At 35.5% G+C, this 25,906-nt stretch overlaps 1 protein-coding gene across 1 annotated transcript in view; it reads left to right on the forward strand.

Moving 5' to 3' along the window:
- LRRIQ3 (leucine rich repeats and IQ motif containing 3) overlaps positions 1-25,906 on the forward strand; it is a 143,472-nt gene that overhangs the window by 40,466 nt on the left and 77,100 nt on the right. Inside the window, exon 4 of the mRNA XM_045166224.1 lies at positions 11,346-11,479. Coding sequence (XP_045022159.1) covers positions 11,346-11,479 — 134 coding nt within the window. The remainder of the gene's footprint in view (positions 1-11,345; positions 11,480-25,906) is intronic.

The following is a 25,906-nucleotide window of genomic DNA, read 5'->3' on the forward strand; positions in this document are numbered from 1 at the left end:
AATACACCCACATTAACAAATTGAAAGATAAAAACAAAATGATTATCTCAATATATTCAGAGAAAGCCTTTGACAAAATTCAACATCCATTTATGATAAAAACCCTCCAGAAAGCAGGAATAGAAGGAACATACTTCAAATAACAAAAGCTATATATGACAAACCCACAGCAGACATTATCCTCAATGGTGAAAAATTGAAAGCATTTCCCCTAAAGTCAGGAACAGGACAAGGGTGCCCACTTTCACCACTGCTATTCAACATAGTTTTGGCCACAGCAATCAGAGCAGAAAAAGAAATTTAAAAATCCATATTGGAAAAGAAGAAGTAAAACTCTTACTGTTTGCAGGTGACATGGTCCTCTACTTAGAAAACCCAAAAGACTCCACCAGAAAATTACTAGAGCTAATCAATGAATATAGTAAAGTTGCAGGATATAAAGTCAAACACACAGAAATCCCTTGCATTCCTATATACTAACAATGAGAAAACAGACAGAGAAAATAAGGAAACAATTCCAGTCACCATTGCAGAGAAAAGAATAAAATACTTAGGAATGTATCTACCTAAAGAAAACTATAAAACACTGGTGAAAGAAATCAAATTGAAAAATAAAAGCTGTATGATTATCTCAATAGATGCAGAGAAAGCCTTTGACAATATTCAACATCCATTTATGATAAAAACTCTCCAGAAAGCAGGAATAGAAGGAACATACCTCAACATAATAAAAGCTATATATGACAAACCCACAGCAAACATTATCCTAAATGGTGAAAAATTGAAAGCATTTCCCCTAAAGTCAGGAACAAAACAAAGGTGCCCAGTCTCACCACTACTATTCAACATAGTTTTGGAAGTTTTGGCCACAGCAATCAGAGCAGAAAAAGAAATAAAAGGAATACAAATTGCAAAAGAAGAAGTAAAACTCTCACTGTGTGCAGATAACATGATCCTCTACATAGAAAACCCTAAAGACTCCACCAGAAAATTACTAGAGCTAATCAATGAATATAGTAAAGTTGCAGGATATAAAGTCAAACACACAGAAATCCCTTGCATTCCTATACACTAATAATGAGAAAATAGAGAAATTAGTAACAATTCCATTCACCATTGCAACAAAAAGAATAAAAATAAAATACTTAGGAATATATCTACCTAAAGAAACAAAAGACCTATATATAGAAAACTATAAAACACTGGTGAAAGAAATCAAATAGGACACTAATAGATGGAGAAATATACCGTGTTCATGGATTGGAAGAATCAATATAGTGAAAATGAGTATACTACCCAAAGCAATCTATAGATTCAATGAAATCCCTATCAAGCTACCAATGATATTTTTCACACAACTAGAACAAATAATTTCACAATTTGTATGGAAATACAAAAAACCTTGATTAGCCAAAGAAATCTTGAGAAAGAAAACTGGAACTGGAGGAATCAACCTGCCTGACTTCAGGCTCTACTACAAAGCCACAGTCATTAAGACAGTATGGTACTGGCACAAAGACAGAAATATAGATCAATGGGACAAAAAAGAAAGCCCAGAGATAAATCCACACACCTATGGACACCTTATCTTTGACAAAGGAGGCAAGAATATACAATGGAGAAAAGACAATCTCTTTAAGAAGTGGTGCTGGGAAAACTGGTCAACTACTTGTAAAAGAATGAAGCTAGAACCATTTCTAACACTATACAAAAAATAAATTCAAAATAGATTAAACATCTAAACGTAAGACCAGAAACTATAAAACTGCTAGAGGAAAACATAGGCAAAACACTCTGACATAAATCGCAGCAGAATCCTCTATGACCCACCTCCCAGAGTAATGGAAATAAAAGCAAAAATAAACAAATGGGACCTAAATAAACTTAAAAGCTTTTGCACAATGAAGGAAACTCTAAGCAAGGTGAAAAGACAGCCTTCAGAATGGGAGAAAATAATAGCAAATGAAGCAACTGACAAAGAATTAGTCTCAAAAATATACAAGCAACTCCTTCCAGAAAAATAAACGACCCAATCAAAAAATAGGCCAAAGAACTAAACAGACATTTCTCCAAAGAAGACATACAGATGGCTAACAAGCACATGAAAAAATGCTCAACAACACTCATTATCAGAGAAATGCAAATCAAAACCACAATGAGGTACCTTTTCATGCCAGGCACAATGGCTGCTATCCAAAAGTCTACAAACAATAAATGCTGGAGAGGGTGTGGAGAAAAGGGAACCCTCTTACACTGTTGGTGGGAATGCAAACTAGTACAGCCACTATGGAGAACAGTGTGGAGATTCCTTAAAAAACTGGAAATAGAACTGCCATACGACCCAGCAATCCCACTGCTGGGCATACACACCACAGTCCCACTGCTGGGCATACACACCGAGGAAACCAGAATTGAAAGAGACATATACCCCAGTGTTCCTCACTGCACTGTTTATCATAGCCAGGACATGGAAGCAACCTAGATATCCATCAGCAAATGAATGGATAAGAAAGCTGTGGTACATATACACAATGGAATATTACTTGGCCATTAAAAAGAATACATTTGAATCAGTTCTGATGAGCTGGATGAAACTGGAGCCATTATACAGAGTGAAGTAAGCCAGAAATAAAAACATCAGTACAGTATACTAACATATAATTTAGAAAAGTAGTAATGATAACCCTATATGTGAGACAGCAAAAGAGACACAAATGTATAGAACAATCTTTTGGACTCTGTGGAAGAGGGGGAGGCTAGGATGATTTGGGAGAATGGCATTGAAACATGTATATTATCATATGTGAAATGGGTCACCAGTCCAAATTCAATGCATGGGATAGGGTGCTTGGGGTTGGTGCACTGTGATGACCCAGAGGATGGGGAGGGAGGTGGGAGGGGGGTTCAGGATGGGGGGAAAAGATGATAATAGGTACTTCAAGTGGTGGAAATTTGTGTAAAGTTTTTTGTTCTTGTACTTTCATCTGTCCTAAAAATTTTAGTGTTTTATTATTATGGTTCTAAATTTTTTTTTTGTTATTTAATGTTACTCAATTCAGGTGAAATTTTTTAATTGGTCTATTGTCTAAAGTTTGTTCCCAAAGTGTTTACCAGTGATCCTAAGAAATGTTGATTTAAAATAATATAAAATCTTTCTAACCTTGTGGGGAGTTTCATAGATACTCACCATTCCATGTGAATGTTAAAGTGAATATATTACAGATGGAATAAAAAGGTGAATACTGCATGTGTTTATTCTATGTGAAATAAATACTTCTGGGAGTAGCATGATTTACATTTTTCAGTTATGCTGAGACGAATGTGTCAAATCAGTAAATTCTGATGGAAAAAATTACAAACAGAATTTTAAAAGAGTATAGGGAATAGATACATATAAAAGAAATAAAAACGGGGGAAAGGAAGAAAAAATAAGTACAGGTGTATTTAGAATATCAGATTAATTGGGAATCTCTTTGTGTAATTATATACAATCTGAAAAGAATGTAGTTTGAAAATTTGTTTTTTAAGCTACACTTCATGTTAGAACACAGAGTGCTATCTTCCATATGAATCATGTTTACAAAATTCTTACCTTTCTTGGAAATGCCTTGTTATGCTTTATGCAAAGATTTGCAGTAGCCATTTTTTTCATTCCAAGATTACAATGGAAGTGGGAGAGTACAGATATTTCATTATTTTATCATCTGTTTTTTGATTGTTGATAATACTTTCTGTAAATGTGTGTCATCCTTTGGCAAGCTTTTACTATAATTCTTTAATTCATTTTATTGGGTTGAAAATATTAGTTTACAGTTAATTTCTTAATTTTGTTATGTTTAAATTGCTTAGTAAATTCTTATACTAATTTGTTAGGTATCAAATAGGATAAGGTATACAGAAGTCTTTAAGCTGTTGACAGATGACCTTATTTGGATGCTTGAAATGTTTTAGCACTGTTCTATGTGCTTTACAAATATTTTCTCACAAAACCCCAATGACGTTTTCTCTATTTTACAGATGATTAATAGGGGACAGGTGGGTTACTTACCCTAGATTGCATAGTTAGCAAGTGGTAGAAATGGAATTTAAACCTAGGCAGTTTTTCTTTAGAGTCATTACTCATGTAGTAGAGGAAATATGCATTAGTTTCCCTTAGAAGATACATCCATTTGTCCTCAGCTATCAAATGGTTTGTGGCATTTGTACAAGTTTGCAGTGATGTCTTTTTTGTTGTTGTTGTTAATTTGGAGTGTAGTTGCTTTATAATGTTGTGGTAGTTTCTGCTGTACCTCAAAGTGAATCAACTACACATATACATATGTACCCTCTTCCTTGGATTTTCTTCCCATTTAGGTCACCACAGAGCATTGAGTAAAATTCCCTCTAGTATACAGTAGGTGATATCTTTATTGGCATTTTACAGTGTAATTGTTTTAGGACATCATAAATCTTGACTATTGTCTAGGGGTTTCTTGTCTTTTGGCAGAGACTCCTATCCCACCCACAGCTGATGATTCTCTTTATTGCTTAAAAGAGAGGGATTATCCATACCTTGGAGGTAAGCAAGACTCTGCTGTAAACTGCAGTGTGAGCTTGATGGTTCTCTGCCGGTGAGAACTGCAGAGTCTGACCAGGACCACTTAAACCTAGCCATCTAAATTATTTCCTGTATTATTCTTCCTCACTTTCAAACTAGAGGAGGAAAAACAATTTTCCCTCTACCATTCTGAGCTCTTGGCTGAGACCCTGTAATATAAGGTTAACAAGAGAAAACCAAACAGAAGCTTATTAACATTTATATCTCATGAGTACTGAGAAGATGCTCAGGGAGAACTGAGTATCACCTTGAGATGGGAATTCATTCTTAATACCATCTAAATAGAGAGTATAAGCCTCTTATGAGACAGTAAATTATTTTTAAGAAAGACGAATGGGTCTCTAGGAGAATAGATGGGAATTTGTGACAAAATTCATTTGGTTGTGATGTCTTCTAATTTTCTCCCCTTCTAATCACCTAATCTCCTTTCTTGTGATGAGACTCCTTTCCTGGTTGATAAAATATGACAATTGAATGCCTTTGGGGGAATCTGTTTTTAGATAGATAAAGTTCAGAGAGTGCCTCTCCCTGCATTTGCTGTTTTTCAAATGCCTATGACTCAATAATCAGTATATGGAGCACATTTGAGGTGGCATACTTTGTTACTCTAAACACACATGCACATACATACATACCATGAGCTCAAATGCAATGAACAAAAAACTCCATGAAGATTGGAGGAAATCATATCTTTACTAGAAGCCAGTAAAGGATAAGAATTAAATAATAGATTGTATCATAGATGTACTTTTATACATAATGAAGAATTTTTGATATAATAAAGATATGATTGAATTAAAGGTAGGGAATGAATGGGTCAGCCTGACTTTGAACTATTCTTCCTGACAGGTAAAACAAAATGACAGGAATTAGAGGAAATTCTGCAAATCTCCCTATTTGTCACAGTTGATAGTAAACTAAATAACAGTTGGGATCTCTTGCTAGAAATCAGAGGATACATTTCATAGAGAGGCCCTCATACAAGCAGGGTTATAATAGCAAACTATTATAGTTTGTGAAAGGACTCGTCTGTGATAGGGCAGACAGGAGTTTCAGAAAGGAGCTTAGGCTCAGCCACATAACTGAAGTAGTTGACAAGCTATTAAAAAACCTCAGTATGAGAAAGCTAACCTTTGACAGCATGGCTTCACCAAATTGAGAAAAAATAACTGAAAATGATGAGAAAAAAAATGTAAAACATCAAGGTGAGCTCTAGAATACCTACTATACATGAATAGGAATTAGAGTAGAGAAAATAAAGAAAATTAAGAAGAAGCACTAATCAAAGAGATGGGAATGAATACCAGACCACCTTACCTATCTTACCTATCTCATGAGAAACCAGTCAACAAGCAGCAGTTAGAACTGGACATGGAACAAATGACTGGTTCAAAATTGGGAAAGGAGTGCCACAAGGCTGTATATTGTCACTCTGCTTATTTAACTTGTATGCAGAATGCATCATATGAATTGCCAAGCTGGATAAATCACAAACTGGAATCAAGATCAGTGGGAGAAATATTAACAACTTTAGATATACAGATGATAACCACTCTAATGGCAGAAAGTGAAGAGGAACTAAAGGACCTGGTGATGAATGTGAAAGAGAAGAGTGAAAAAACTGGCTTGAAACTCAACGTTCAATAAACTAAGATTATGGCATCCGATCCCATCACTTCATGGCAAATAGATGGGGAAAAAGTGGAAGCAGTGAAACATTTTATTTTCTTGGGCTCCAAAATCACTGCAAATGGTGACTGTAGCCATGAATTTAAAACATGCTTGCTCCTTGGAAAGAGAGATATAACAAACCTAGACAGTGTTATTAAAAAGGCAGAGACATCCCTTTGCTGACAAAGATCCATAGAATCAAATCTATGGTTCTTCCCATAGTTGCGTATGGATGTGAGATTTGGACATTAAATTTAGGATGAGCGGCAAAGAATATTGATGTGTGGTGCTGGAGAAGACTCTTGAGAGTCCCTTGAACTTCAAGGAGATCAAATCAGTCAATCCTAAAGAAAATCCACCTTGACTATTCATTAGAAGGATTGATGCTGGAGCTGAAGTTCCAAACTTTTGGCCACCTGATGTGAAGGGCTGATTCACTAGAAAAGGCCCTGATGCTGGGAAATATTGAAGGAAAAAAAGAAGGGGGTGGCAGAAGATAAAACTGTTAGATATCATCACAGGCTCAATAAACATTAATCTGAACAAACTCCAGGAGATAATGGAGTACTGGGGAGCCTAACATGCTGCAGTCCATGGAGTTGCAGAGTTGTACATGATTTAGCAACTGAATAACAGCAGCAGTAATCCAAGAAATAATGAGAAAAAATATAGTTCTGAATATGGGACAAAATCTGTGAAAGATCTACATATATTTTCTTTAAATTTTTGAATTTCATGCATATTGTCATGGGAAAAAAGCAAAATCAAAAATATTTATACTTCAGATGAGGTTGTTTTTTTTTTTTTTTTTTTTTTTTTAAATAAGTCAAGTAGGTAGAGGTGTTGGCAATTGTGGAATGTTGAGGTAGAGTAAAAAGCATGGCAAAGGCACAGAGGTGATGCTAAATACAGTTAAGTGACAACAAGTGATTTAGTGTTCTTGGGGTTTAGAAGACATTCTTGGGCATGACAAAGGATGCTGGAATCAAAAATAGGATTAATAGAGCAAAGGGAGTTACGTGTAATACTACGAATATAGCACAGTATGTTGTAAGATTTGGGGGAAATATTTAAGGATTTTAGATGACCTGATTTTTATTTTAGAAAAAAAGTCCTATATTCTGTAATTTGGGAGTGGAGGGAAATTGAATGTAGGGAAATTAGAGGAAAGTCTATAGTTTGGACCCCAGTATATAAGAGCTGATTTAATAAATTGGTAGTATGTATAGATTATAGGGAAAAGATTGAAGAGAGATGTTTTTGATAAAATTAAGTGATTTAGTAGATGGAAAGGAGGAGAGAGAAAGAAGAATGTGAGTTTATTTGGTTGACAAGGTGGAAAATAATTTTAATGACTATCTGTAATGTGGTGTGAAGTATAGATTGTGGGTGTTTTCAAATAGGGGGAAGAATTATTTCAGTTTTTGACATGTAAGGAGACAAATGGAACTAGAAGTTCCATTGGAATTAAATAATTCCAAGAATTATCTCAGAGATAATTCTTGCTAGGAGATATATAGGATAATCAGCATATGTGAAATAGTAAGATATAGCAAGGAAGGTGCTCATTGAAAGAAACTTAGCAAAGAGAAGTGAAAAAAGAAGCAAATCTAAAATTATACTCTATTTAAATAGTTATAGAAAAAGAGCAAACAGGAAAACAGACTGAAAAATAAAAATCCAAAAGGTAGAAAAATTAGTATGTTACTACAGGAAAGTAAGAGTTAAGTTATAAGAATAGATTGACATTGCCACAGCAAGCTTGGACACCAATATGACAGTGTATAAGTGTCTGTACTTAGTGATTTAATAGTCAACTGATATTTGAATGCCAGTTACAAACTAGATAGCTTACTTACTCATAGAGATTCAGTATAAAGAAAGAGGTGTTACACTTGGTGAGTTTATGTTGCAGTGGGAAGGGCAGACCAATAATTGCTTTATAGCATAAGCTTATCAAATAAAATAACAAATCAGAACTTAAAAGACTTTTACAAAAGGATTATCTCAATGGAGGGATAAGGGCTATTGCAATAGGCAAATGAATATTATTGCAATAAGGAGAATGCTTCTGTTAAGGTCTATAGCATCTTAAAGGTGATATTTTGCCTTAAGGCTAAAAAGAAGTTTTCTTTTAGAGGAGGGATTAAGGCTAGAAAGAAATGGTGTGGCTAAGTAGAATGGAAAGACCCTGATGCTAGGAAAGATTGAGGGCAGGAGGAGAAAGGGGTGATGGAAGATGAGATGGTTGGATGGCATCATTGACTTAATGGAGATGAGTTTGAGCAAACTCTGGGAGATAGTGAAGCACTGGGAAGCCTGGTGTGCTGCAGTCCATAGGGTCACAAAAAATCTGACACGACTGAGCAACTGAACAACAAAGTAAGGTAAGGGGAAGTGACATGATCTGACAATAGAACAGAAAATATTTTTGCCTTCCCTTAGTGGTTCAGTTCACTGCAGATGGTGACTGCAGCCATGAAATTAAAAGACGCTTACTCCTTGGAAGGAAAGTTATGTCCAACCTAGATAGCATATTCAAAAGCAGAGACATTACTTTGCCAACAAAAGTTCGTCTAGTCAAGGCTATGGTTTTTCCTGTGGTCATGTATGGATGTTAGAGTTGGACTGTGAAGAAGGCTGAGCGCCAAAGAATTGATGCTTTTGAACTGTGGTGTTGGAGAAGACTCTTGAGAGTCCCTTGGACTGCAAGGAGATCCAACCAGTCCATTCTGAAGGAGATCAGTCCTGGGATTTCTTTGGAAGGACTGATGCTAAAGCTGAAACTCCAGTACTTTGGCCACCTCATGTGAAGAGTTGACTCATTGGAAAAGACTCTGATGCTGGGAGGGATTGGGGGCTGAAGGAGAAGGGGACGACAGAGGTTGAGATGGCTGGATGGCATCACTGACTCGATGGACGTGAGTCTGGGTGAACTCTGGGAGTTGGTGATGGACAGGGAGGCCTAGCATGCTGCGATTCATGGGGTCGCAAAGAGTCGGACACGACTGAGCGACTGAACTGAACTGAACTGACTGAGTGTTTCAGTTGGTAAAGAATCTGCCTGCAATGCAGGAGACCAGGGTTCAATTCCTGGGTTGGGAAGATCCCCTAGAGAAGGAAATGGCAACCCACTCCAGTACTCTTGCCTGGAGAATTCCATGGACAGAGGAACCAGGCAGGGAATCTTTGTGTCCATGGGCTCACAGAGCCTGACATTTTACCCTGAGAGGAGTCCCTTTCATGATAAACTATTAAGGAGGGGTTATGTGCTGGCTCAGGCAGAAGGTGGGACAAAGTTCAAGCTACTAGGAGAAAGTGTCTTACCCAGAAGGCATTTTATTCAAACTGCTCAGTGTAAATAAAGTAGTTCGACTAATTTTTAATAGGCAAAGAGTGGGAATTTAGAGAATGTGTGTCAGGGCCTTGTCAAAGATGAACGAGAGGGACATCCATGGGTATAATCTAAGTAATATAATGGAAGGATTCTTCTTTATATTACATTTTCCTGAAACAAAGGGATAAGTAGGTTTCTTAACCTTCATTGTTTTCTAGGAACCCTGGAAAACAACGCTGTTTTACAGGGCTTACGTAAAATTCAACATTGTCAAGTGTAACAAATAACACAGGGTAATATTGTAGAAAGATATTAAAGTCAGATCAATGTCAAGAAAGGCTTCTTGAAGGAAAAGACTGAGTCAGCAGAATACTAAGATAATGAGACAAGAAATTGAGAAGTACAGTCAAGAAACGGGAATGGCATGCAAAAATCATGGAGGTTTATCAGGCCATTTTCAGAAATATAAGTGGTTGGATTTTGCCAGTATGGACGGAACTATATGTAGTATGAAGGAAGATAATACTGTGAAGGTAAGAAGGGACTAGATCAAGGATTTTGTATGCCAAGTCAAGAAATATGTAATTCATCTTTCAATACTAAACATTGAAATATATTAAGCAAAAATGCCGTATGATCAGTTTTGCATTTTGAAAGTCATACTGCAATAGTGCATATTATGATTTGGAAGGAGTAGGGAATATGGATTATTTCTGCTATCAGGACATTTTTAGTAGATTAGAGAAGTGATAAAGAGATTCAAAAAAACAATGGTGGAGGACAGAAGAAGAGAGAAAGATCAGATATTTGGGATATTGAATATACTGGAGCTAGCAACATTTGGATATGAAGAAGTAAGAGAAAAAGAGAGCCTGGGATGGTTCAGGGTTTCTGGATTAGGTTTGTATGGGCAGTATCACCATTCACTAAGAGCATGTGAGAAAGCAAGTTAGGGAGGACGATTCATATTTGGGCAAGTTGAGTTTATAGGCATATCTCATTTTATTGTGCTTTTTTATCACAAATTGATATTGGTGGCAACCCTGCATGGAACAAGTAATAAGTGCCATTTTTGGGGGGTGGCCAGCATTTACTCACTTCATGTCTCTGTGTTGTGTTCTGGTAATTCCCATAATATTTCAAAATTTTTCATAGTTATATTTCATTATCATATATTTATGAAAATATAAGAGTCTGTGCTTCCAAAATCTAAAAATATACAGGACCAATATCTTAGAGATAATTTTTTTAAAGATAATATAGAAGTCTTTCCCCCAGGGAATGTACTGTCTTCCTGTAAAGTATCTAGTTAAGATGCAACAAAATTTTGAACTGCTGCAAGTTGTTATAAATCCAACATATATCAGTTTCATCTATGATGATTCACAGAATACTTTTAAGGGTCTTTGGATATCTATTCATCCCCCTACCTTTCAGAGATCAACATGATTATGGGAAAAATTTTATACCTATGATAGCAGATAGAAGAATCTAGAATGGAAAAAGTTATCTTCATTGATCTTGAATTTTGTGTAAAGATTTGAAATTATTTTGTGCTACTAATTCTTGATCTTATGATCTAATAAAAATAGATTTGAAAAATGTATATGTTACTTAAGTATTATGTGTATAAGACACCTGTGAATGTTTTAATAGTTTATACCATCAGACTAGCAACTTAAAATATCTTTTGGAAATACTTTTATGAGATATGAATATTAAGTAATTTTCTTTATACAGGGATCAACCTATGAAGATGAAATTGATAATATCAAATACATTATTTCAAAAATTAATGAAATTCTGGCTCATAACTCACCAGTTTTGATTATTCAAAGATGGACACGTGGTTTCTTAGTTCGGAAAAAAATGAGGTATGTTTTATTTTATTCACTATTTAAATATTAAAAGATAATTGACAAAAGTCATTTCTGTAATAATATGCATTTTTGTATTCCCTATCAACCTGGTAATTTATAGACTATTTAAAATAATTTTGAGAAAAACATCACAGACTCTCCTTTTTTCTTTTAAAATGGCCATATAAATAACTAGTCAATAATGTTTTTATTAATCTTGAGTAATTCTGATAGTGTTTTAAGTTAAACTTAAAAGCATTAGTATAAAATGTAAATTAAATTTCTCTATGTAATGGGACATAATGGAAATATGAGCCATGTACAATATAAGAAAAAAGTACAAACCATTAATATATGAGGATTTTGTATTTGTTTGGATATGAAGATAGTTTTGCCAAAAATCTGCTACCACCTTAATCTACATTATCCTTTGATTAATACTTTTTCCTCTCTCTTTGTTCCGTGCATCCCTTTTCAGTCACAGACATTTTACAAATACAGGAAAATTTTTCCTATAAGAGAGAGGGAAGATAGGACACTGTGTCATCAGTGTATTTGTGTTAGTCAGGCAAAACACTAAACTCATGAAAAAGAAATGAGCTTTCTCCTAAAGCTTATTTTCAGATGCTAAATGGTAGAGTTCATAAGATAGAAACAGAACATGTCCCTGAAATACAGGTAGGATTAAATAGATCTGGAATTGGGAAACAGACATTCCTTGAGAAAGAAAGATTAGGAAGTTTCACTGAAATGATATTCAGCATTCTGTGGTAAGGCAGAGACAGTGTTGTCCTGTGTTAGCCTGCATGTACTACATCATAGATGGCAATAACCCTGATAGAGATCAGTAGGAAAGACAAAACTGAACATAATACAGTGCCTGAAACTTCTGACGATGAGATTCCATATACTTCTCTAACAAAGGCCAAACTGCAGGAGAGACTGGGCTTATGAATGAAGAAAAGTAAAGTGATTTGGAGTAAAAGATGTGAAAAGAATGAGGCAGTTGCTAACACGTACATATTTATTTAAAATATTTTTTCTATCTCATATGTTTCAGTTAAATTGTATGTATTTTATGTGAAATAAACATCTAATTAAATGGATTTGTCTTTAATTTATGCACCTGGGGTTGAGTTTTTCCCTCTTAGAATCAAGGTTTCCTTTGATATTCATGTACCATGAGATAATAACCTTCTACGTGGAAACAATCTGAAAATTCAACAGGCAAGAAGAGAGTCTGAAGTAGCTTTGTGGGGAGAAATGTCAGTAGTAAAAATATATCACAGTGCTTCAAGACAGACTGATTTTAATTCTTTTTCTTTTTAAAATGCTGTTCCATTAGGTGTATCACTTACCTACTCTGGGCCTGAGTTTCCTGATACATTACTAATAAATGGTAGAGAGCAGGGGCTAATACCAGTACTTAATTTTCTACTTGCTTGTGAGAATTGAAGTCATGAATATAACCCACATAGTATCTGGCAAATGTGAATATCCCATTCTTAACAGCTGATATTTTTTAATATCATTATTATTGTTGTTGTTCTACCTCATATTCTCTGTGCTATTTGTTTGCATGGGAAACAATCTTTCCTTGAATTTCTTGCTCCCTTCCAATTACATTTACTACAGCATTCACAGAGTAATCATTCAAAATTACAAATCAAATCTTACTCACCAACTTAAAATCTTCTGGTTGCTCTTAATTCGATTAGGGCAAAGTATTGGGATATCGGCCCCTACAATGGACATCACATACTTGAATTATCAACATTTGTAATACTGTATTGAAGTTGTCTGTATAATTATCTATATCTTATATCTACAAACATGTTCAGTTCAATTCAGTCACTAAGTCGTTTCCGATTCTTTGCGACCCCATGAATCACAGCACGCCAGGCCTCCCTGTCCATCACCAACTCCTGGAGTTCATTCAGACTCATGTCCATCGAGTCGGTGATGCCATCCAGCCATCTCATCCTCTGTTGTCCCCTTCTCCTCCTGCCCCCAATCCCTCCCAGCATCAGGGTCTTTTCCAATGAGTCAACTCTTCGCAAGAGGTGGCCAAAGTATTGGAGTTTCAGGTGCAGCATCAGTTCCTCCAATGAACACCCAGGACTGATCTCCTTTAGGATGGACTGGTTGGATCTCCTTGCAGTCCAAGGGACTCTCAAGAGTCTTCTCCAACACCACAGTTCAAAAGCATCAATTCTTCAGTGCTCAGCTTACTTCACAGTCCAAATCTCACATCCATACATGACCACTGGAAAAACCATAGCCTTGGCTAGACAGACCTTTGTTGGCAAAGTAATATCTCTGCTTTTCAATATGCTATCTAGGTTAGTCATAACTTTCCTTCCAAGGAGTAAACGTCTTTTAATTTCATGGCTGCAGTCACCATCTGCCATGATTTTGGAGCCCCCAAAAATACAGTCTGATGCTGTTTCCACTGTTTACCCATCTATCTGCCATGAAGTGATGGGACTAGATGCCATGATCTTAGTTTTCTGAATGTTGAGCTTTAAGCCAACTTTTAAACTCTCCTCTTTCCCTTTCACTTTCATCAAGAGGCTTTTTAGCTCCTCTTCACTTTCTGCCATAAGCGTGGTGTCATCTGCATATCTGAGGTTATTGATATTTCTCCCGGCAATCTTGATTCCAGCCTGTGCTTCTTCCAGTCCAGCGTTTCTCATGATGTACTCTGTATATAAGTGAAAAAGCAGGGTGACAATATATAGCCTTGATGTACTCCTTTCCCAAATTGGAACCACTCTGTTGTTCCATGTCCAGTTCTAACTGCTGCTTCCTGACCTGCATATAGGTTTCTCAAGAGGTAGGTCAGGAGGTCTGGTAATCCCATCTCTTTAAGAATTTTCCAGTTTGTTGTGATCCACACAGTCAGAGTCTTTGGCATAGTCAATAAAGCAGAAGCAGATGGTCTTCTGGATCTCTCTTGCTTTTTCTCTGATCCAACAGATCTTGGCAATTTAATCTCTGCTTCCTTTGCCTTTTCTAAATCCAGCTTGAACATCTGGAAGTTCATGGTTCACCTGAACCTGTTGAAGCCTGGCATGGAGAATTTTGAGTTTCTTTGACAAAGAAATTTGGCTTCTTTGACAAAGGCTAAAAGGATATATTTGAATTGGAAGGTATTTACCAGTTTTTGTCAAAGTGTATTTGAAAGGAAAAGGTGTAATTATTGCCTGCTGCTAAGTCGCTTCAGTTGTGTCCGACTCTGTGCAACCCCATAGATGGCAGCCCACTAGGCTCCTCTGTCCCTGGGATTCTCCAGGCAAGAACACTGGAGTGGGTTGCCATTTCCTTCTCCAATGCATGAAAGTGAAAAGTGAAAGTGAAGTCACTCAGTCATGCCCGACTCTTAGCGACCCCATGGACTGGAGCCTACCAGGCTCCTCCGTCCATGGGATTTTCCAGGCAAGAGTTCATATATAAGGAAAAAAAGTGTTGGCATATTAAGGATCTGGGACTTTCGAGGTGACTCAGTGGTAAAGAATCTGCTTGCCAATGCAGGAGAGATAGGAGACACTGGTTTGATCCTTGGATCAGGAAGATCTGGTAATGGAAATGGCAACCCACTCAAGTATGCTTGCCTGGGAAATCCCATGGACAGAGGAGCCTGGAGGGCTATAGTCTATGGGGTTGTAACCTAGTGACTAAAGCATCTGTCTCATAAAGATTGAAAAGTAGCAAAATTTATACCCAAAGAGAGTAAAAGGGAAGGAATAATAAAAATAGTATCAAAAAATGATGAAATATAAAACAAGGATACAAAAAACATGAGAAAATGTGCAGGAATATCAATAAAGCCAATAATTGGTTATTTTCAGGGTAATTATATTGATAAAGCTCCAGTATGACTGTCTAACAAAGAGACAGAAGGAAAATTTCAATTTACCATGATAAGGAATGAAAAAACAACATTGCTGCAGATCCACAGAAATTAAAGTGAACACAGTGAATAACTTTATGCCAAATAATTTGATAATCTATGTGAAATGGACAGATTCTTTGAAGCAACACAATTTTCAGTCTGACAGAAGAAATCACAATGCTGAATAGTCATTCATACATTAAAAGAACTGAATCCATTATTAAAATCCTTCCTATGAAGATACTTCAAGTCTAGGTTACTGGTGAATTATCCTCGACATTTAAGGAATGTTTAACAGCATCTTAAACCAAAATTTCCAAAGAGTGGAAGAGAATACTTTTCAGGTTTTGAGAGATCAGCATAACTTGAAAAGTAAAACCTGACAAGAACATTATATGAAAGGAAACTTCAGGCTGTCTTATGTATGCACATGTAAAAATTGTAAGTAAAATATTAGAAAATTAGATATAGAGGTATGCAAAGTGGTTAACATCCTATAGCCAACATAGGTTTATTCCAAGAATAAAAAGTTAGTTTAACATTAGGAAACCAATAACATTAATAGAATATGAGTCTCAGTGTTTCTCATTTTGTTATCACATTAACTAAAATTTGTGCATACTTTGAATGTACTCTTATTTTTCAAGCTTCTAAAGTAACTGAGATTTGATCTCATCTAATTTGTGATAGGCAGAATTCCAAGATGGCCCATGTGATCTTTGTTCCCTGGTGTTACTCCCATGATCATGTTATATTGCATGCCAGATGGTATTTTGCAGATGTCATTAAGATTCTTTACTAATAAATTGACCTTAAGATAGATTTTCTGAATTAGTTTAACCTAATCAAATGACCTCTTTACATTTGAATCAGTTCTAATGAGGTGGATGAAACTGGAGCCTATTATACAGAGTGAAGTAAGCCAGAAAGAAAAACACCAATACAGTATACTAACGCATATATATGGAATTTAGAAAGATGGTAACAATAACCCTGTGTACGAGACAGCAAAAGAGACACTGATGTATAGAACAGTCTTTTGGACTCTGGGGGAGAGGGAGAGGGTGGGAAGATTTGGGAGAATGACATTGAAACATGTAAAATATCATGTATGAAACGAGTTGCCAGTCCAGGTTCGATGCATGATACTGGATGCTTGGGGCTGGTGCACTGGAATGACCCAGAGGGATGGAATGGGGAGGGAGGAGGAGGAGGGTTCAGGATGGGGAACACATGTATACCTGTGGCGGATTCATTTTGATATTTGGCAAAACTAATACAATTATGTAAAGTTTAAAAATAAAATAAAATTTAAAAAAAAATAAAAACAGAGTGTTTTCTGACTGATAGCAGAACAGGATATCAGAGAAAGTTGAAACACAAGTAGGATTTGATGTACTGTTGCTGTGTTAAAGGTAGAGTGGACCACATTCAAATGACCTGAGAGTGACTGTATGAGCTAGGAGTAATCCTCCACCAACAACCAGCAAAAAAATGGGACATTGGTCCTACACAAGGAACTGGATTCTACCAACTACTTGAATGAGCTTAGAAGCAGATGTTTTCCCCTAAGCTTCCAGATAAGAAAGAATGCAGACTGCTCATAGTTTGTGCAATTTGTTACTCAGTAATAGAAAAAGTAATATGCAGTAGAACTGTGCAAAATGACAGTATAGTTCTGGTATGCACAGGGATTAATTAATGTAGTTCTGTGTAAAGTGAGGACTGCCTGAATACAATCATCTTAATGTCTACACAAAAAATATAAAATTCAGCACTTATATAAGGTTAAAAAAAAGAAGAACACTTTTAGCAATCTAGGATTAAAAGGAAACTTTCTTAATCTGATTATGCATATTTTAACACATTTATTAATACTTAGTGACATCTTGGAATTATTTCCCTGAGATTAGGGTAAAACAACAAGGGTGTCAGCTGTTAGCACTTTTGTTTAGTATTGCTCTGGAACTAAGTGGAACTATTCTGGAACTATTGCTAGTGGAACAAAGTAAAGAAAATAAAAAGATAAAAGATTAGATAGGAAGAAAGAATTATAATTTCTTATAGCTGTTATAATTTTGAATGTGAAAGCTAATAAAAATACAAAAATCAATGTTTAGATATATAGTACCAATCACCAACTTGAAAATGAAATTAAAATCTACCATTTATAATAGTATAAAAACCCCACTACTTGTTGGATTGATCTTCAGGAGGCAGACACATAAACTAGATTAGGTGTACAAGAAATTTATTGGGAGTAATACCTTTGACAAACAAAAGAGGAGGAAGTAGGAATAGGCGGGAAAACATATTCATGCTTTTATGCTAATCTGTGAAGGGAGAGAGACAATGAATTGGGCAGAAAGAATTCAGCAGCACAACTCTGAAAAAATCTAGGCCAGACCAGTGGGGGATCCTTGAGCAAAGCTTGACCATTGGAGGAATCCTGCATCAGGTAGAAATGGGCCAGTTCTATTACAATTCCTCAGTCAATGACTGGGAATAGCCTTGGCAAAAGTGTAGTGATGGATCTAAAAAAAAAAAGGCAAGAGCTGGGGCTGTCAGTCAGCTGTGCTCCTTGTAGTGGGTCTTCTTCATGGAGATCTGAGCAGTACACTTCCATAGCTGTCATAAACCGTGTACTAAGGATACATGAAAGGCAAGATGTGAATTACGTCTAGAAAGAAACCTACCAAACATTACTGATAGAACAAGATGGAAATAAATATAAGACTATATCATTTTTATGACATTGAATGAATCAGTGTAATAAAAATGTCAGTTTTTCCTAAATTGATTTGTATGTGCAGTGCATTCCTAAACAAAATTGTAGTTTTCCTTTAAAACACATACTTTGAGAAATAATATTGTGCTGCCCTTTCAGTTTGCCTCTGCTCACTCTCTAAATCCCATTTAACTGATAATGTGAGGATTTAGAAAGGCAAAGGGCAAGAGAAGTGCGAAGAGAAAGACAGCAACAAAATTTTGCAAAGTAAGAAGCAAATAGGTATATATAACTGACCTTGCAGATCTTAGAAGTCTACAACTAGAGATCAGAAAACTATGGTCCCTAGAACGGCAGCCTGATTTTGTAAATAAATTATATTGGAACACAGTCACACACCCATTCTTTTATATATTGTCTGTCAATGTGCTTTTTAAGCTATAATGGAAAAGCTGAATAGCTAAGATACAGACTGTAGTGGTCACAAACCTAAAATATTTACTATCTGTATTTGGCTCTTGAAGGAAAAATTTGCCAACGTCTGCTATAGCTTATCCTGACTATATCAGAAGCCCAAGAGTAAAGCTGTGATTCATATTGCAAAACACAGGCATAATTAGAATTTAACGATACTAGGAACCAGTGCTGCACAAATAGGAACATTTATTAAATCCCTGTTTAGAATCAGTTAAACTCTCCTAATTTTATTCTAAAGTGAGATATTTAGTGTTTTATTCTAGAGATGAAATTATAGCTGACCATCACTAAATATTATTTAATCACTCTAAAATTATAGACTAAAACAAACAAAAGATTGGAGATAGGGAAATTTTTTCCCTCTATGAAACTTGATATATACTTTTGAGATTCTAATTTTAGGCTGATAGATATTTTCCTTTAGCTCACTGAATATAATTTCACTATTTTTGGCTTTCATTGTTGCTGTTGGAAAGTAAACTATCAAGCTAATTTTTCCTTTACAGGTTATCTTTCTTTTCCCTCGTACTACTTTTAAATCTAAAGTATTTCTGATATTTTTCTGAAGATGTTTTCTTTGACAACTCTAAAAATCACTTTATTTTCATTATGCAACTTAATATTTGCTGGCTTTATGCATCTAGGGATTGGTTTCTCCTTTATCAATTCTGGATGATTTCCAGACATTCTTTTATTTATTGATAATCGATTCAAAACATCTATATTCCCCATTTTTCTTATGATGGGAAGTTACCCTCTTTACAGTGGTGTCTGTAAGTAAATTAACAGGTAGACTGGAACAGAGATCGTGGTCACAGACTAACTTGACGTTTGGTAATGCCCTTGGGCTTAGGATTTCTTCCTATTGATCCCAGAGTCTAATTGGAGATAATAATCAACCCTCCATTAAGTTTTGTTCTGATTTTATTTTCTAATCTCTAGCTTGGTTTCTTCTCTACTCTGTCTTCTGGGTAAGTTTTAGTGGTTCTCTTATATCAGGGACTCTAATATATTGCTTTGATTTGAATGTTCATTTGTGAAGCAAGATCTTGTTTCTCTTATAATTTATTTAGGATGCCTTTTAATTGTATCCCATTCTTACTGCCAGCTGTAGTGGTGGAAAGTTACCTAGATGCTATGACAGCCTCCAAGTAAGTTACCAGGCAGGCTGTTTCAGAGCTCACAGAATAAAAAACCTCAGAGATCAAATTAAGATGCTTGAATCAGATTATTTAATCTACTTAAAAACATATAGCAAGAAACGAGGGAGAAAAATGGAATAGAAGTGAGTACAAGTGGGGTGAAATGATTGCATTATCTGAATCATGTATTATGCAGTGTTCATTTATCCTGTTTCCCACTTTGTTCCATCAGGCTTTCTCTGATGGTTGGGTTATAAGAGTAGAGGTGAGTGAAGGTCTTCAACAGCCAGAAAATGATTGGAGCCACCATACTCTTGACTTTTTAGAGAGATGTAGGAACAAGTATTCCTCACCATAGCTATGAACCAAGTAACTGACAACCTGCCAAGAAGTGATGAGTTTTATTTGCATGTTTTGGGTATAGCATGCAGGAGGTTGTTTTAGGTTACTGATGGATGATTGATTTGGTAGGAGCCATAGCTGTGCCTCTGAAGATGATGTAATAAATGCTTTATGAATGTTCTAAAATGTTATTTAGTCCTTCCATACTTTATTCCTTCCTTTATGGCAGTATTTTTCACACACTTGTTTCATTTATTACATAGTGTTTTTCAGGTTGCTACCTTACTATGTATACCTTAGACACCTTATGAATCTTACCTGTATCTCTCATTTGCTTGTTCAGTATCTATACTTGACATCTTATGAGCTATGCCTGTTCTAAATGTTTGTATTCTTTCCCTTTAAAATATAATTGAATATTCTTAAGTCATACAACAAATACAAATTTACAATGTCTGTTAATATTTATTTTATAATTATTTCTATTCTACATCCTATACAGAAGATCCTTAGATTGATCTTCTAGTTGAATAATTTTCTCCTTAGTGATATATAATCTGCTATTTAGCCATTGAAATTTTCATTTTAAGTATTATATATTTTAATAGGTAGAAGTATTGTTTGGTTCTCTTTCAGATTTTGTTTTCTTATTAGCTCTTTTCTCCTATTTTTAATCTCCCTTTATTTTTAAAAACACATTAAGCATACTTATTTCAGTAGTTCATAATTCTAGTAGTTGCTGTCTTTATGGGTTTGATTCTGCTATCTGCTTTTACTATGGATTTCACCTACTGTGCATCATTCCTTTGTCCACTCTAATTTTGAAGGTCAACTCATATTCCTTGGAACTTTTTCTAAAGTCTTTGATACTCTGTTATGAAGATTGGTTTTTCCATAGAGGATGCTTTGATTACTTTTAAATGTCTATTGAAACTGAAAAGGATCATCTCTAGTTTTTACAGTTTACTCAGGTCATGTGAGGAATACATTGCTTTTAAAACTTTTCAGTAAAGACTGTTTTCCTTTCTTTGGACAAAGTAGGTCCATGATGGAAACTTTCTTCTGGAAATTTTTAGAGTGAGGGGAATAATGATGTTGGTGCACTGGAGGTGCACTTCATTTGATCCTAGATTTTTTATGAAAGTTTCTCATTATAACCACCTTCCTGGTGAGATGCTACACTCTTCTCTATTTGTAATACCCAAGCCTACGAGTAATACCAAAAGTCAAGATTATCTGAGTGAAGTAAATGTCCTGAGATTGAAAGTTGGGTTTAGGTTTATTTCTTATCTCTTTGCACTGAGGCTTTAGTTTGTGTTTAAATTTGAAGGAATGTAAGAATTTTTTAAAATAAGTAAAATTTTAAAAAATAAATTGACATAGGTTTCTACATTATGAGAAAGATAATTGCCACATAGTTTACCTCTCTACACTTTACTTAACAGTAAAAAGACTCTTATCAAGCATCCATTCTCATGCATTCTATATTCTTAAAATTTATGTTTCTTAATAATATTAAAAATAAACTCGCATAAATAAACAGATATTGGTAATTCCAACAATGTTAATGACCTATTGTGAAATATTTTATAGTTGACAAGATTTAAGGAGTACTTATTTATACAAATAACACCAGTGTTCCTATATATTATCAGCCTTTTACTTGTGTCCTCTGTAGTTAACTGTTCCCAATATGTGTAATATGATTTGGGCTGATTTGACTATACACATCACACCCAGATGAGTAATTTCTGACATAAGGAAGTTTGTTTTTATCAATACTAAGATTTATTTGATTATCTTAATAAAAGAAGTAGAAGATCAAAAACATTTTGTATTAGGGTATAGCCAATTAACAATGTTGTGGTAATTTCAGATGAACAGTGAAGGGACTCAGCTATACATATACATGTATCCAAAATAGTTGAACAGAAAAAAAAAGAAGAAATAAAAGAATATCCAAGACAAACTAGTATAAACAATGAAGATATATATTAGTTTATGTGACTGAGCAGACCTACAGAAATTGATTTGGAATCCCAAATAAAACCTGAATCCTACCCTAACCCTGATATTACCCTTGAAGTTTGTACCAGTTTGAGCTTTTTACTGTTACGTGTAAAAAGAAGTTGATACTATAAGGAAGAGATTTCAAATTGTAAAATTGGCTAAACTGAAAAGAGAATGGTGATAAATTGTTTGTCCTGAGCTGGGCAGTTGGTCATTCTTTTTATGTAGTTGAGAAATAGTTGGTTAAATTTTTATTTATATTATAGATTGACTTTTGCCTACAGAAGGTATGAAATTAGGAGGATTAGTAGGAAAAAATAACAGGTATTAAATATTTTGATTGCTTTTGTGGTCCTATGTATCATCAACATTTTGCTTATCTCTTCTCTAACTCTAATAGTAGATTACTTTAAGAAATATGCATATAATAATTAACTTGAAATGTGTATAAATGAAATCAATGAAGGAGGAAAATACAACTTTGCTAAGAACAGTCTTTTTTGCCCATGATCTGGGATTCAATTTGATAAAACATTTGCCATTTGAGAGTCTTATCAAATAGAAAAGAAGATGTATTTACCCCAAGATAAAGTTAGGACTTAGAAAGGTAAGACATTAGAAGAAACTAGTATCTTCTGTAAAGCATTCTCTTTCTGAGTCAAAGACTAGTAAACCTCAATAGAAAGGTAGAGCCTTTGATTTGATGATAAATAAATATTAGTGGACCCCAAGGCAGAGCCTAGCTGAAGTAAGTTGTTAAACTTAATTCTGTCAGGGAGGGCAAAGAAGAATGTCTTCATCCTGGCAGAAAGGTTTTTTTACATCGAGAAAGTTGTTTGTTTTAAAGGGTGGGCATTAAAAATATGAACTTGCTTACTGAGTGTTTAGGGAATGGAGTGGCCAGATAAATCTAGAGCTATTTTAAAATGCAGATTTTCTTAAGCCCTTTGGCACATTCAGTGTTCCAGTTCTCAGGACACAGTCTTCTGCTACACTAACATCTTTAAGATATCCTTATAGTTCATCTCAAGGAGAGGACAATATTCAAGGAAGTGCCTATATGAAAGCACAGTGGAACGCTTTTAACTATACTTGCCAGGGATAAACTCTGTTGCCCCAGCATAAAGTCCTACCTATTCTTGTTTGTCAGGATATGATAATATGTTTTGGTCCAGTAAACCACTTTATATTCATCTGTAGTCACTGTGATTTTTTAATATGCATTTATATATTGGGTAGGTAGGTTGGGGGTGGATAATATTTATTCAGACTTGTTGTACCATGAATTGTCAAGGATCCTTAACTTACACCCAGATTCAGTGTTAGATGTGTTTTTGAATTCTCTCCTTTTGAGGAGGCATAGATATATTTCATGTACACATTGATGATTTGGTAGATATATGTATGAGAAAGTGATATTGATGTTGATATCTAAATAGGTACTCAGTTCAGTTCAGTAGCTTAGTCATGTCCAACTCTGTGACCCCAGGGACTGCAGCACACCAGGCTTCCCTGTCCATCACCAACTCACAGGACTTGCTCAAACTCATGTCCATCAAGTCAGTGACGCCGTCCAACCATCTCATCATCTGTCATCCCCTTCTCCTCTTGCCTTCAGTCTTTCCCAGCATCAGGGTCTTTTCCAATGAGTCAGTTCTTCACATCAGGTGGCCTAAGTATTGGGCTTAAGCTTCAGCATCATTCCTTCCAATGGATATTCAGGACTGATTTCCTTTAGGATTAATTGATTTGATCTCCTTGCAGTCCAAGTGACTCTCAAGAGTCTTCTCCAACACTGCAGTTCAAAAGCATCAATTCTTTGGTGCTCAGCTTTCTTTATGGTCTAGCTCTCACATCCGTACATGACTACTGGAAAAACCATAGCTTTGACTATATGGATCTTTGTCGGTAAAGTAATGTCTCTGTTTTTTAATATGCTGTCTAGGTTTGTTGTAGCTTTTGCTCTGAGGAGCAAGTATCTTTTAATTTCATGGCTGCAGTCACCATCTGCAATAATTTTAGAACCCAAGAAAATAAAATGTATCACTGTTTGCACTGTTTCCCCATTTATTTGCCATGAAGTGATGGGATTGGATGCCATGATCTAAGTTTTTTGAATGTTCAGGAGTTTTCTTGTGTGTTTGTTTTTAAATGTTTTAACTGAAGGATAATTGCTTTACAGAATTTTGTTGTTTTCTGTCATACATCAACAAGAATCAGCCATAGGTACATGCATGTCGCCTCTTTCCCAAACCTCCCTTTCATCCCCCTCTCCATCCCACCCCTCAGCCTGTCCCAGAGCCCCTGTTTAAGTTCTCTGAGTCATATAGCAAATTCCTGTTGGCTATCTATTTTACATATGGTATTACAAATTTCCATGTTACTCTCTCCATACATCTCCCCTTGAATGTTAAGTTTTAAGCCAGCTTTTTCACTCTCACTCTCATCAAGAGGATCTTTAGTTCCTCTTTGCTTTCTGCCACAGGATGGTGTCATCTGTGTATATGAGATTATTGATATTTCTCCCTGCAATCTTGATTCCAGCTTGTGCTTTATCCAGCCTGACATTTCACATGATGTACTCTTCCTGTAATTTAAAGAAGCAGGGTGATAATACACAGCCTTGATGTACTCCTTTCCTAAAGTAGTTGTTGTTTTTCCTTTGTTGAAATTTGCCTTTGATATTGAAATACGTTCTTAATAAATGTGGTTATGTTATACATCATTTGAATGCACAATTCTTGCTTTATATTTTTTTTTGCTAATGACTTATTATTTGCTGTTTCTTTTATATGTACTTCAGACTGTGAAAATTATGTTAGACAAAAAGCAAACTCGAGCAGTTTTCTTATTCGAGTTCAAAATGGGGCATAAAGGAACAGAGACAACTCACAACATCTAAAACACATTTTGGCCGTGGAACTGATAACAAATATACAGTGCAGTGTTGTTTCAAGAAGTTTTGCAAAGGAGACAAGAGCCTTGATGAATAGGAGCATAGTGGTCAGCCATTGTAGATTGACAGTGACCAATTGAGAGTAATCACTGAAGCTGATCCTTTTACAACTACACGAGATGTTGCTAAAGAACTCACAGTTGACCATTCTTTAGTCATTTCACATTTGAAGCAAATTGGAAAAGTGAAAAAGCTCAATAAGTGGGTGACTTTAGGAACTGACCTAAAATTAAAAAAAAATCTTGTTTGGAAATGTTGCCTTCTCTTATTCTTTACAACAACAATGAACCATTTCTCAATCAGATTGTGATGTGGGACAAAAATGTGGATTTTACATGACAACAGACTACCTCTTCTTCAAGCATCTTCACAACATTTTGCAGGGAAAATGCTTCCACAACTAGTAAAATGGAGAAAATGCTTTGCAGAGTTTGTTGAATCCCAAAGCCCAGATTTTTATGCTACAGGAATAAATAAACATTTCTTGTTGGCAGAAAAGTATTGATTGTAATGGTTCCTGTTTTGATTAATAAAGAGAGATGTTTGAGCCTATTTACAACAATTTGAAATTCACAGCCCAAAACCACAATTAAGTTTGCACCAACCTAATATATTTTAATGGACCTTCTTGTTGTATACCTAACACCTACTCCACCCCTCACCATTGTGAAGAGCAGGATAAATCAGACACTCAGATACAAGGGTTGGACCAGATCTTTCTGAGCAGAAGAAAATTTTGCCTACAGGGATTGGTAGATTTACACTGCCTAGTCCATACTAGCGGAGAAGGCAATGGCAACCCACTCCAGTACTCTTGCCTGGAAAATCCCATGGACAGAGGAGCCTGGTAGGCTGCAGCCCATGGGGTCTCTAAGTCGGACACGACTGAGCG

Source organism: Bubalus bubalis, chromosome 6 (genome assembly GCF_019923935.1).
Source record: "Bubalus bubalis isolate 160015118507 breed Murrah chromosome 6, NDDB_SH_1, whole genome shotgun sequence".
NCBI lineage: Eukaryota > Metazoa > Chordata > Mammalia > Artiodactyla > Bovidae > Bubalus > Bubalus bubalis.